Source organism: Apus apus, chromosome 5 (genome assembly GCF_020740795.1).
Source record: "Apus apus isolate bApuApu2 chromosome 5, bApuApu2.pri.cur, whole genome shotgun sequence".
Taxonomy (NCBI): domain Eukaryota; kingdom Metazoa; phylum Chordata; class Aves; order Apodiformes; family Apodidae; genus Apus; species Apus apus.
Window position 1 is genome coordinate 50,757,617 of NC_067286.1, and position 12,788 is coordinate 50,770,404.

General features: G+C 36.0%; 1 protein-coding gene across 5 annotated transcripts in view; it reads right to left on the reverse strand.

The window, feature by feature from the left end:
- The window catches only part of DICER1 (dicer 1, ribonuclease III), a 66,964-nt gene that overhangs the window by 17,489 nt on the left and 36,687 nt on the right, over positions 1-12,788 (reverse strand). For all 5 annotated transcript variants that reach the window (XM_051621931.1, XM_051621932.1, XM_051621934.1 and 2 more), the window contains 10 exons: positions 11,823-11,955; positions 11,261-11,336; positions 10,027-10,166; positions 7,838-8,017; positions 6,796-7,009; positions 6,276-6,429; positions 3,934-4,116; positions 3,495-3,600; positions 3,222-3,397; positions 2,160-2,943 (listed from right to left, as the gene is read on the reverse strand). In XM_051621931.1, coding sequence (XP_051477891.1) covers positions 2,160-2,943; positions 3,222-3,397; positions 3,495-3,600; positions 3,934-4,116; positions 6,276-6,429; positions 6,796-7,009; positions 7,838-8,017; positions 10,027-10,166; positions 11,261-11,336; positions 11,823-11,955 — 2,146 coding nt within the window. The remainder of the gene's footprint in view (positions 1-2,159; positions 2,944-3,221; positions 3,398-3,494; positions 3,601-3,933; positions 4,117-6,275; positions 6,430-6,795; positions 7,010-7,837; positions 8,018-10,026; positions 10,167-11,260; positions 11,337-11,822; positions 11,956-12,788) is intronic.

Sequence of the window (12,788 nt, forward strand, 5' to 3'; positions counted from 1 at the left end):
TCTACTACAGACCTCCTGATCAAGATGAGGAAGTTGATGAGGCTTTCTACAGGCAGCTGAAAGCAGCCTCACAACTACAGTCCTTGGTCCTCATGGGAGATTTTAACTATCCCGATATCTGCTGGAAGACTTATACAGCCAGCCTTTCACAGTCTAGGAGGTTCCTCCAATGCATTGATGACAACTTCTTAATGCAAATGGTGGATAAGCCGATTAGAAGAGGAGCGCTGCTGGATCTTGTGCTCACCAACAAGGAGGGCCTTATTGAAGCAGTGGTGGTCAATGGCAACCTTGGCTGCAGTGACCATGAGATGGTGGAGTTCAGGATCCTGTGTGGGAGGAACAGAATTTCCAGCAGGACCAGAACCCTGGACTTCTACAGAGCAAACTTCGGCCTCCTCAACCAATTGTTAAGGGAAGTCCCATGGGACAGAGTGCTAGAAGGTAAAGGGGCTCAAGATAGCTGGACAATATTCAAGGACCACTTCTTGCAAGCACAGCATCAGTGTGTCCCAATGGGTAGAAAATCTAGTAAGGGAGCTAGGAGACCAGCGTGGTTAAAAAAGGAACTGCTGGGGAAACTCAAGTGGAAGAGGAAAATCTACAGATCATGGAAGGAGGGACTGGTCACTTGGGAGGAATATAGGAATGTTGTCAGGGAATGTAGGGAGGCAACTAGGAAAGCTAAGGCCTCCTTGGAACTTAACCTTGCAAGTCGGGTTAAGAACAGTAGAAAGGGCTTTTTCAAATACATAGCCAACAAAGCTAATACCAGAGGCAATATAGGCCCACTGCTGAATGAGGTGGGTGCCCTGGTGACAGAGGATATGAAGAAGGCAGAGGTGCTGAATGCCTTCTTTGCCTCTGTCTTTACTCCTGCAGGCTTTTCCCATGAGCCCCAGATTCATATAACCCCAGAAGTAGTCAAGATAGGTGAGGACATAGTAGATGAGGATTGGGTTAGGGATCAGTTGCATAATCTGGACATCCATAAATCGATGGGTCCGGATGAAATGCATCCAAGGGTGCTGAGGGAGCTGGCGGAGGTCATTGCTAGTCCACTCTCCATCATCTTCAGTAAGTCATGGGGGACTAGATGATCTTTCGAGGTCCCTTCCAACCCCTAGGATTCTATGATTCTATGATTATTTTAATAGTTTTTAAAATAATTTCATGTATTTTAAAGGGAAAAAAAAAATAAATCACTCTCGCATACACAAACGTATTTCCCTTTTCTTTTTCATGATCAACTTCTGATTTTCATTTCTCATTTTTAGTACCCTTTCCATGTTTCTTTTTGAAGTAGTGAAATTTTAACTTGAATATTCAATCACTTCCTTTATTTGAACTGTGTAATTTATTTAGCTCTCATTTTCCAAGACTAAAGTACTCAATCATTTAATTCAATGATGAATTTTATTAGAGGTAGACAATCAAATCTTTACCATTTAATTCAAGTTATCACATTATGTGGAGAAAACAAAACAAACTTCCACACAATTGATTATTTCAGAATTTAAAATCAGCAGCAGTAGAACTGAAGACTGCTCACTACTGTTTACATTTATTTTAAAATACTTTTTAAAGTTTTGATGTAACAATTCTGCAAGATTTTTTTTGTTTCATTTTTAGTGTTCCTGTAAAATCATGTTAATTTTTTTTCAAAGAAAGTAGGTTATTGAGAAAAAAAAGCAAAGGTCAAATAAAGCTACAATCCAAGGCTCTGTGCTGCTTGCTACCTCTCACACCTTCATTCAAGCACTCCTGCTAAAGTTTCTCCTCAATTTAGCTCTAGTGTTCAGTACACCCAACATCATCACTACACTCGAACTTTTAGTTCTATTCACCCAACATCATCACTACACAAACTTTTTAGTTCTATTCAGCTCCATCCTTCCTTAGGCTGGTAATCAGCAGGTCTAGATTTCAAAATGAACCACAGAAAACCATTCCAACCAATCCATTCAATGTTGTTATGGCAACGTTAATCCAGTAGTCCTGTGTTTTTATTCCTCATATATATGCCACGCAATGCATAATCAGTAAAGCTGCATAATTAAATCAACCCATTGCCATTCTATTTTCTAATAAAACATATATATTTATGGCTTGTACACAGCATGCCTTTTACATAATAACACTGGATTGTTACTACTTACTTTTTTGCTTCTCATGTATGACAGCCGTCCCTCATGAGCATCAGGGTAAGTGCAAAACAAATATGTAGTGATGGCATGCTTTAAAAATGAATCACCAAGCATTTCTAGTCGCTCCAGATTAAATCCATCACTAGCATTTGAAAGAGTCAAAGCTTGAAGAATAAGACCAGGATTAGGACCAAGAGTTTTTGAGGAGTACCCACTGGAAGGGTTATTTTCAGTATCTGCTCTGTCTTTTGAAAGATTAATAGCTTTTGAAGTATCGGTGGTCACTGCCATTTTGGGGCATCCATCTGAGGTAGATCTGTTAGCATTTCCATCAAGGTATTTATTACTCAGTAGAGTACATTCATTGCTGGGCTTGGGCTGGTTCTCACTGCTGTATAAATTCTGAATGGGATATGAGGTAGTTGGTTGCACAGGTATTTCCTGCCTGCAGTAATTCAGCTGATTTCCTTGGCAAAAGTCTCTGTTAACTAAATCACAATTGCCATTGGCAAGATTTTTATTATAAGAAACACCATTAATTGCTGCAAATTCTGCCGAGACATCAATTTGGAGTTTACAGGGTGACTCATTGAGCAATGTTCTGTAACTCACAGACATTTGGTCATGGTTTTCTGCAGAAGAGGTTCTATTAGCACCTTGATGTGCAGCATTTTCAGGGACTACAATTGTGCTGTGCTTACAGTAATTTTCATTCTCTGCTAAAGAGGAGTTAGGAATAGAGATGAAGGATTTGCTGTCAATAGACTTTTTCCATCCGAAGTCCAAGTTAGGATATCTGTAAAGATACATGCTGATTTTGTTAACAAAAAAAAATTGTAAGACAAGACGACTATATGCACATGTATGTTTAAAAAAAAAAGCCAAGTTCTTCTGAAAAGAACAGAGACTGCAGCATCAAACTTCATCATTCACAATCAAGTCTTTTTAAACTGTATTTCCTTGAAAACTGATACGAGTTAAACAAAGAGTATTAGTTTCAAATTCATGCAGTAATGGTTAAGTTTTCACCTTCTTTTCCAATGAAGTCAGATATCATATTGAAAAAATACATGCCTGAAATCTGCAGGAAGTGATTTAACCCCTACGCCAGCATCACTGGCTGTTTGAGCTCTTAGTTCCTCTGCTGTCAAAAGGCAGTGCAGGCGATAAAGTATGCTGGGGAGGCAAACTGCTTTTCTCCACAATGATGCTGGAATAGGATGTATAGCACACAGCTCTGGAACCAGGATCTAGGATGAAGAGGGAGGAAGAAAATAATTTTTTACTGGTAAAGGTAGTTATCAGATGACGTTGAGAGTCAACTTGAATTGAATACTTCCATTTTACCTGCTTATTCTGCAAACTTTCCCACTTTGCTTTCCTCTTCTCAGCACTGCTCAGTGGAAGTGCTTTCCCCTTCTGATTCAAATGGCGAGGAGTCAAAAGATTAAGTCTAAAAGCCATGTGAAAATACTTTAATGCAGGTATATAATTAATGAATAGAACTTACTAGCCTAAACTTTCTAAAGTGATGACCTATTCTTAGTATTCAACGTTAATACATTGTGATGAGAACAGCAAAGCTATATTTGGAAAACCTGGACTCAAGTTACAGTCATTGTAATGTAAGTTAAGTACCTCTTAAGGAAAAAAATCAGTAATTATTTTGAAAAACACAAGCCCTCAGCTCTACCCTATAATTTCCCCCCCCCCCAAAAAAATATAAAAAAAAAAACACTTTACTGTCAAACTACAAACATGAGACACAAAAACCAACTGCTGTTACCTTGAAGATGTGTGGTCCACATCCAGCAGTGGCTGGTTGAGATTGGTCAGGTCAAGATTATACTTGGTTTTATAATATTCAGCAAAAGTTTCATATTCAGGGGAAGGGAATTTACTGAGTGGAGTAAGATCAGTGTATACATCAGCTACATAGAATCGATGAGGCTGATCAAAATTTCGATACCTAAAAAAAGAAAAAATATCCTGGTATATGTTATAGCCTTACAGTAAAGCCTGTGTTAAGCTCTTGATGTTTTAATGTGGTCAGGTGATAAGCAGTTAGATAGCTCTCTTGAGGTTTTTGGTTGGTAGTTGTTTATTTTTGGTTGTAGATGAATTTGTTTAGATAACTCAAATACAAAATGCAAGTGTGCTATAAGATACGGAAGAATAAAGTCAGAATGTAACCTATGGAATTCCCTCTACAGATACATTTAAATTAAATACAGGATTTGTGTCTTCAATATCTAAGACAAAATCAAGCTCTGAACAACAATCTCTAATACTAAATACTCCAAATTATAATTTATTACTTCCACACATCTAGCAATTAAACTTTATAATTTGTCTCCTACTGTCACACTCAGTAGAAATGGAGTTCTATTGTGCTACCTCACAGCTAAATTTGCATTTTAACTGAGTTATCCTCTAAACAGAGTTAAAATACAAAAAACCCCACATACCTAGTGAGGTAAATTCACAAGCCTTCTAAGGACATTGCTGTTCTTTTAATACAGACAGACTGTTAGAATAATGAAGCAAGAATGCTGCAATACCTTTATTGTGTCTACTGATGCTCATGGGAGACTATGGTGATAAACATGCACAGGAAAATAATAACGACAAATAAGTAATGAAATCAACATTTCATATTTAGATTTGCATATTAGCTTATTTTATATTTTGATCTGCTTCTATTAAGCTTCTATTAAAATATGTAGATAGACCTCTAAATAAAATTAACAGACTATTAATGAGTCTTTTTTAGCTTTCTTCCAATGAGAAAAATCAAGAAAACCATATTCGCAGGCTGAGTTTCTTGACTGAAGAACATGCTGGCTAAAGGACCTTTCAGAAACCCATTTTTTCTTATCTTATTCAAAATTCTGTCTTTTCTGAATAATTAAATCCTAACTGTACCAATACACAGGCATTGCATTACACTTCCCCTGAGGAGCTCACAACCTACAGAGAAGACCAAGAATGTGTTTCTACCACTTTTATGTTGACTGAGAACAGAAATCCTTGAAATTGTGGGATTTCTTGATGTTTGAAATAAGGTCAACTTTTTTTTTTTTTACTTCTCCCAAGCCTGAACATTATGAACATTATCAGATGGCAACTTATAATTCACTAAGAGAGATGTACTCTGCCACCTACCCAGTACCATCCCCAATCACAATAAAATAAAATAAAAAATATTGAGGGAGCGGGGAAGAAGAATACTGGTTTAGGGACTGTGAGACCAGATCTTCAGACAGGTGAGAGACACCAGTGTTTCACCGAAGTCCAGCTTCGCTAATTCGCACCCCCTATGAGCTACTCCTGTGGTGTTTCCTCTGACCACATGCAGTAATGATTGTATACAGTGATGATCCATCACTGCTTTTTTACGCTAGCATTTCTACCACAACATTCATCAGCACTGGTAGGAAGACATTTAAAGAAAACAAAAAAGTCTAACACAGATGAGGCCAAAACAAAGTATTAAATATTAACTTCCATATATATTTTCCAATTACCATTATTTAGAATTACTAGGTGCCAGCACTAGCCAGTCAGTCAATTTCTTTTTTCACATCATGTCAAACATAACATAGGGAATAATCAAGTCTCCACAAAATCTATCCATTTTGGTGAACTTCTCCATATCCAGTACATAAGATAATGTAAATTCCTCCACTAAATGCTATTCAAATAAACATGTTTTTAACTGGTCTTGAGTCATCTACCAACAGTATAACTTCCTTTAGCAGGCCTTCGGTGTGAACAAGCAGTAACCAGAGGACTCCCACTCAATCTTCCAAAATTAAAATTGGTTTCAGTAGGCCAACTCTTGATGGGATTGCAATGTTTTAACAGAATACTACATAAGTTTGGGGGATGAACTCTATTATTCCTAATGAAAAGGTAGTCTTGGGAGGCCTAAACACTTAAATCCTACCACATAAGACTAACTATTGACTAAAAGCATCTTTAAATCATTTGAGACTCCACCAGATACCTTCAGATTAATAGCATACATTTCTTACAAGCATTTCTGTAGCAAATAATATCTCCATATTACAGGTGTTTGTATAAATACAGTAACTACGTACCTAAAGGATGTAACACTGTACTCACCGTGGAATGATAACTGCATCCTGGTAATCTTCTAACTTGAAAATAAAAGGCATTTCTTTTGTATACTGTGTACTGGGAATTCCTGTACGTGCCTCAGATTTCTCAATGTCTTCCATAAACTTAAAGTCAATGTCCAAAGTGCTGGAGTCATCAACTTAAAAAGGAAAAGGCATAACTCAATTATTCAGGGGAGAGTTCTTCTGGCTGAACTTTTCTGGGAAGGTGTAAATTACTTTTTTTACATACTTGATTATTTCAAAAAATTTCAAAAAACAAGACATGCATACAATTTTAGACTCTTATGGAGTCAGCTGAAATCTGTTCGAAATCAACTCACATACCAGGTTAAAACTAATTCGGAATTGTGATGAAATAATAAAAATAAAACTGAGAAATTTTCATACTACCTTATATGATACGATTTCCACAGATAACACGTGAAATTTAACAAAAACATTAACAAACACGTCGCTAAAAGTATCCAAAGTGAATACTTAAAAAACAAGAGCTCTGTTCTTACCAACATTAAGAGGTAGAACACAATAGGCTGAATCAGCTTCTGTGGGTTTGAACTCTAGTGCAGGTTTCTCAAGACGAAGAATATGTGAAAAAATGTACTGGTGGAGTCGCGTTATCAGCTCAAGCATTTGCAGAGACAGAGTAAAGCCAGATTTCTTAAGCTCAATAGATATTGTAACCTCTCCAGAGCGAGTGTACACAGGAAAGTGAGGAATCTAAATAAGAAAAAAACAGAAGAAATCAAGAAAGAAAATCCAAAGTAACATTCCTCTACAGAGTACTGGTAGTTCAGCTCAGATGCTGAGGTAGCACTTGCCTGATCCCACAGCAAAATAGACAAAATTTTGACCTTCGATGACTTTCAATTACAAGTGAGATTTTGAATGCTAAAAGAATGACTGGTTTTTATTTGTTTTTAATAGTTCTCCCACATGTTTTACAGGTCATTATATAAGATCAACTAAAAATTGAAGTTTTCCATTATGGAGTAAGAAATGTGAAAAACAGCAAAATTCCTGACATGTTTTCTTCTGCAGACAACACAAAATATGCTTTGGAAATAATCTTCCTCAGCTGAGTCTCATCCACAGAAAATACCCTTTTATTACAAAATTTCCAAAGCCAATTTCAATTAACATGGCCTATGTTTTCTCTTGCTGCAGACTAGGAATGCTTGAGAGGACTTGTTGCTGTAACTTCCATGTAGTGCTGTAGGTCATCTCTGTGGCTGATACACCACTTCCATCATACCTCATAGAAAAAAGGAGGAACATTTTGAATTTGTCACTGCAAAATAGTATTAAATAAAATTGTAAAACAAAAGTTTGGCAAAAATAGAACAGATTGTTCCATCACTAAAGACAGAAAATGCAGTGGTGACTGGACTGGATAGATATTACTCCTTATTTTCTGGAGATCCCCTGATACAATGGTAATTTCCAACTTTGCAGTTTTGGGAGGGAGGAACAAGTGGAAAATGACAGAGTAAGAATATAGAGTAAGGAAAGGCACTAGAAAAGGCACTAGGAAGGGCACTTTGTTACCTGAGGTATAGGTTTGGCTGTCAATATACCAAAACATCTTGTTGTGTCCTCTGGAGGATACAGCTTTCGTCTCCTGAAGTTGAGCTCATCAGGTAGAGGAGTCGTTAACACCATTCCTATTACATAGAGGTAACAGGGCTGATCAGGTTTGGGATAACTATCCCTCAAACATTCTGGAATCTAAAAATCAGGAAAAGTAAGAGAAAAACCAACATTAGCACGATATAAATAAGCAGAAGTCACCTAAAGGCTATTCTTTGAACAAGGCTTCATGTGTTTATTTAGAAAGGTATCGCTGAAAATAATGAATAAAAGAGGATGAATCTGGGCTTAAGTACTGTTTTCTTTCTTAAGCAAAAACGTCTGGTCAGCAGCCTGGCCTGGCAGCCATGAAAGCTGGCCAAACACTTGTAACCAGGGGAGCATGATGCTCACAAATTTTGTTTGCCAAAAGATGACTTCCAACCCTAAACTTCCTTTGTATCTACCCCATGTTAGAAATGTAGAACACAGACAGTACTTCACCATAAATACAAATGAAGTTTTGATGTCAGTTTCCCTATTTAGCTAGTAACTCTGAAGCACACTTTATTTCTCAGGTTGTTAGACCTTAACAGTAGAAGAAAAAAAAAATGAAAAACATGTGCACACATGGATTCCTTCCCCAGCACAACTGTTTAAATGTATCAAGTGTTTTTTATACCCTTGGGACCAACACATGAACAAAATTCAACAGACTGCCCCTTTGCTCAGGCATTACACTCTAGAGGTTTTATAATGACAGTTCTAGCTTGCAAATATGAATGCTCTTAACAGCCACAAGCATTTTTAACTCTGCTCCTCATATTTGTCATAGACCTTAAGAACCTGAGCTCGATGTTTGATAGGAGTTCATTACTTTGTAGGACTCAAAAATGATCCTCCTGTTCATATAAAGCTAAACTGCAATACACAGAGTCCTAAATTTTAAAGTTATATGGCAACAAAACTATGGCCTTGGCTTACTGGAAAATTACTGAAAGTTAATAACTATATTAAGCTCAAGAGGATCTTGTAGACCTTCCACATTTGCCACAGCTTCTTTATCAGATGTTAGAGCTGGGACAAAAGCAAGGGAAAGTATTCTTGGATTCTGTATTTAAAAAAACAAACCAAGAAAGAATGATGCACCCCCTAACAAATCCACCCAGCTGTATGAGAGACAACAGAATCATGCATCATAGGAGTAATCCCAATTCCAGCAATCATTAGTGAGTTAAAAGAACAAAGACACTTGTTATAAGAAACACTAAAAAACTGAGATTCAAACTGCTTTTGAAGTTTTGTAACAAAAAAAAAAAAAAAAAAAAAAAAAAGGCTCTCTCATTGTCTAAGACAAAACCTGTAACAACTGCAGGGGAAGAAGGAAGGTTCCCAAGCAGTTGCAAAATACTCTGACAAAGCTTCTTTTCTCCATTTTTCTCTTGCTTTTCAAGTACTTGACATTTCCCCATAAATACTAAGAGGTTCAATTCTACAAACTGATGTGGCTGAAATCTGTTTCAACAGATCTAAGGCAAAGTAACTTAATGCAGAGCTATAGTAAGCATTTTATGTGACCCCTTTAGTGTATGAAGTATAATATTTATAACTACTTTAAAAAAGTAAAAAATATTAAAAGTATATTTATTTGATATTCTAGATTTAAATAAAAAGTTATGAAACTGTGTGTTCGATCAATAAAATCACTAAATTATATCAAGCATCTAAAAGAACTTTTAAAAGTTGTGTTTAGCACTTGGCAGAGAACTTTGATCCCCTAGGTATCTCCTTTAATTATTTGTTTAGAAAGCCAGTAATTCTTCCTCTGCTCTAGTATATTTACCAGAGAATTTAAAGATTTTACAGATTATTAATGCAGGACAATTTTTCCTCCCAGTTATTTCTATGTTTGGCAAATAGAGAAAACAAGCTTTACAGAAACTGTATGTTCTTTGAACTACAGGCATGCTTCAAAGCATTTGGTCCCATAAACTCATTCAGGTAATAGTGCAAGTCTTCATAGAGTTATAACTGCTAAGTATTTCCACTACAAATGCAAGACTTATTGTAAAAGATTCTTATCAGGTAAGATTAAGAGTTGGCAACTGTGTCTTATGAGTGCATAAAACATTTGATCAGATATGTGGACAGTACTGAGTGATACTAACAGCTTTAGGATAGCACTGTCTTCGTTTTGTAGAGCCTGGTCTTCCTGGTACACTGGTTTCTTCTTCATCGTGTAAATCAAGTTCTTCCTCATATTTAACCGTTTCTTTGCCAACTGGCATCAAATGATCATCCAGTTCACCTGGATATTATGAACGAATAAGAAATAATAGCGTTATGAACAATCAAGTCTTGGTTACTTCAGACACTACGCAATAAATGTGATTGCTCATGATAACACATCACTTAAGTTTTTAAAATACACATTACTGTAAAGCTTCAAAAGTATTACTTTGGGAAATGAGTTGTAAAGGTTAAATTTCTGGCAAAAATACTAACTTATAGTAAAAAACACTGAAATTTTAATTAAAAAAACTGAATTACATAATGAAAATATCCAAGGAAAATAAACTCTTCTTTGCCCATGAAAAACAAGTGAAATGCTCACTTAAAAATCACTCGCATGGTTATGCCAAGAAAGAGGGAACAGTTGTATTTCTGTATAATTCAAAAAAGGGAATTACTACTGTTGAATGTGCACTATCAACACTAAGTTGAGCCATCACAGTGTTATTCTTGGAAACATTTAGTGGTATGAACTCAGTCATCAAAAGGTTTAACTCAGACAGGAGAAATAATACAAAGCCCAGACCTACTTTTTTTTTTTTTTGCTTTAAAGTTACATAAATACTTCTGTACTTCATCAAAGCACTCATAACACAAAACTCTCTTTAAAACATTTCACAATAAAGAGTATGCTTCACTATATTTACTAGAGACAAGAGAGCTAAAATAATCCTGCAATGTCCTATTTTTGGAACATGACTTACAATGTAGTATAGAATACAATCAATTTAGGGCTTTGAAAAAAAATTCTTTTTTGGCTGCAGGATGTTGTCCCTGACCTATAATCAACATCTAGAGAACAAGACTCTCTTCCCCTTTATTAAGTATATTCAATGTAAAAATCTACTTATCTTGTATTAACACTGCATTTGTTCTTTAAGACAAAATATATTAAATAACAAGATTCCCCTGGAAAATATAACTTCAGTTTACCAGGTGTAAGCTAAATCAGTAAATACATGATCATATCACAAAACAAGGCAAGAGAAAGGAAGCTACAGAAGATGGCTATAGCAGAAATGCATGCATATGCATAACATTCATACCATGTTCAATTTCTCAATTACAAAACATTATTTGCCAAGGAAGTCTTGTTTTTCCAGTTCTTACCAATTTTGTGCAGTTTTTCACAGCAAATAAGAGCTACAACTCTTTCAGCCAGTCTTGCACAACTCATTGGAGGACCCTATAAACATTTAAATATTTAAAATTTTGGTTGATTAGCACATTATTTATTATACGTTTAGTTTGTTTAATTTAACATAAACCTAATAGGTAAGCAAAACTTTAAAAAAATTAATTTGTGACAGTTTTGTGGACACATTCAGGCTTATGCTGGCTTTCCACAGATGTCAAAATTACAAAACTACAAAAACTCAATATACTATTGACCAAAACCAAAAAAGGATGTTTTCATACAACTGATACATAAATTGTGAAAAAAAAGTAGACACTGGGAAAAATATCCAAGTATTTTTGCCTTTGGAATAAACAGCAACTGCTGGAAAGCATTATAGCAGAAAAAAACAGTGATGTAAATACAGTTATAGAGCACAATACAGGAAAAGAAAATGTGACTTTCATTAACAATGAAACTAATTCTAGAAACAGCACAGACATCTATACCAACATATTCACTTGTTTCCATGCTTTTAATTCCCAAAATACCTACAACAATTGAAGCTCGAAGAGGTGAGTTGATTGGCAGGTAGAGAGTGGAGTAAAACGTACGATCAGGTAGTTCTCGGGTTTTACACTTGGGAGCTAGGTGTGTAAATGGATCACTTGGTAATCTAGCACAGTACCTAAGTTGACAAAAAACATTTTACAAATAATCAAAACCTGCAAATTGAAACCCAAACACATTTCAGTGGAATCCTGCCATACTGGCATAAGCAGTACAGAAGATTGCTTCATCAGGCCATACTACACACGTCAAGGTTACACTGATGATTCATATTCAACTAACTATTGATCAAAAGACATCCAAGTCCTTTACTACAAAGCTGATCTCCAACAAGGTGATGTACAAGACTATTCCATCTCGGGCCTCAGAGTTTGCATTTTTCTCTGTTTTATCTCCCGAGCTTACTGTGTCCTACTCCTCCTATTTGTCCATGGTTCCCCATATGAAATACAGCCTTTCCTCCACTGTATTCACTTGCCCTTCTCCCAGCTTGCTGTCAAATGCAAACACATTTGCATTAAACCTTCGCGGACCTCCTAATGGCCCATGAGCAATGCCATGTATCACCAGCTGCAAGTCAGCCTTTGAACCATCTACCACTACAACCTTCAAAACCTGACTGCTTTGCTAGGTTTTATTTATCAGGCAGTCCACCAAAATGGCCTACATCTCAAAAATTTGGCTACTATGGTACTATTTTAGAACTAGAAGACTTTACTAGAGTTTTAATAAGCTACTTTTATTTTTAAAGCTAGCTTGCAAAAAGAAAACAAAGAAACAACAAATCTTACTACCCATTTTGAAACTGAATGCTTTCAGGACAGCTTTTAATTAAACAGGTATTAATATCACTCTGTTTATTATCAGAGCTAGAAACTCTGTGGGATAGATACAAAGAGCAAATTATCCCTTCAAATTGCTGTGATCACTTTCTTTAGGAAAGATCTTGTA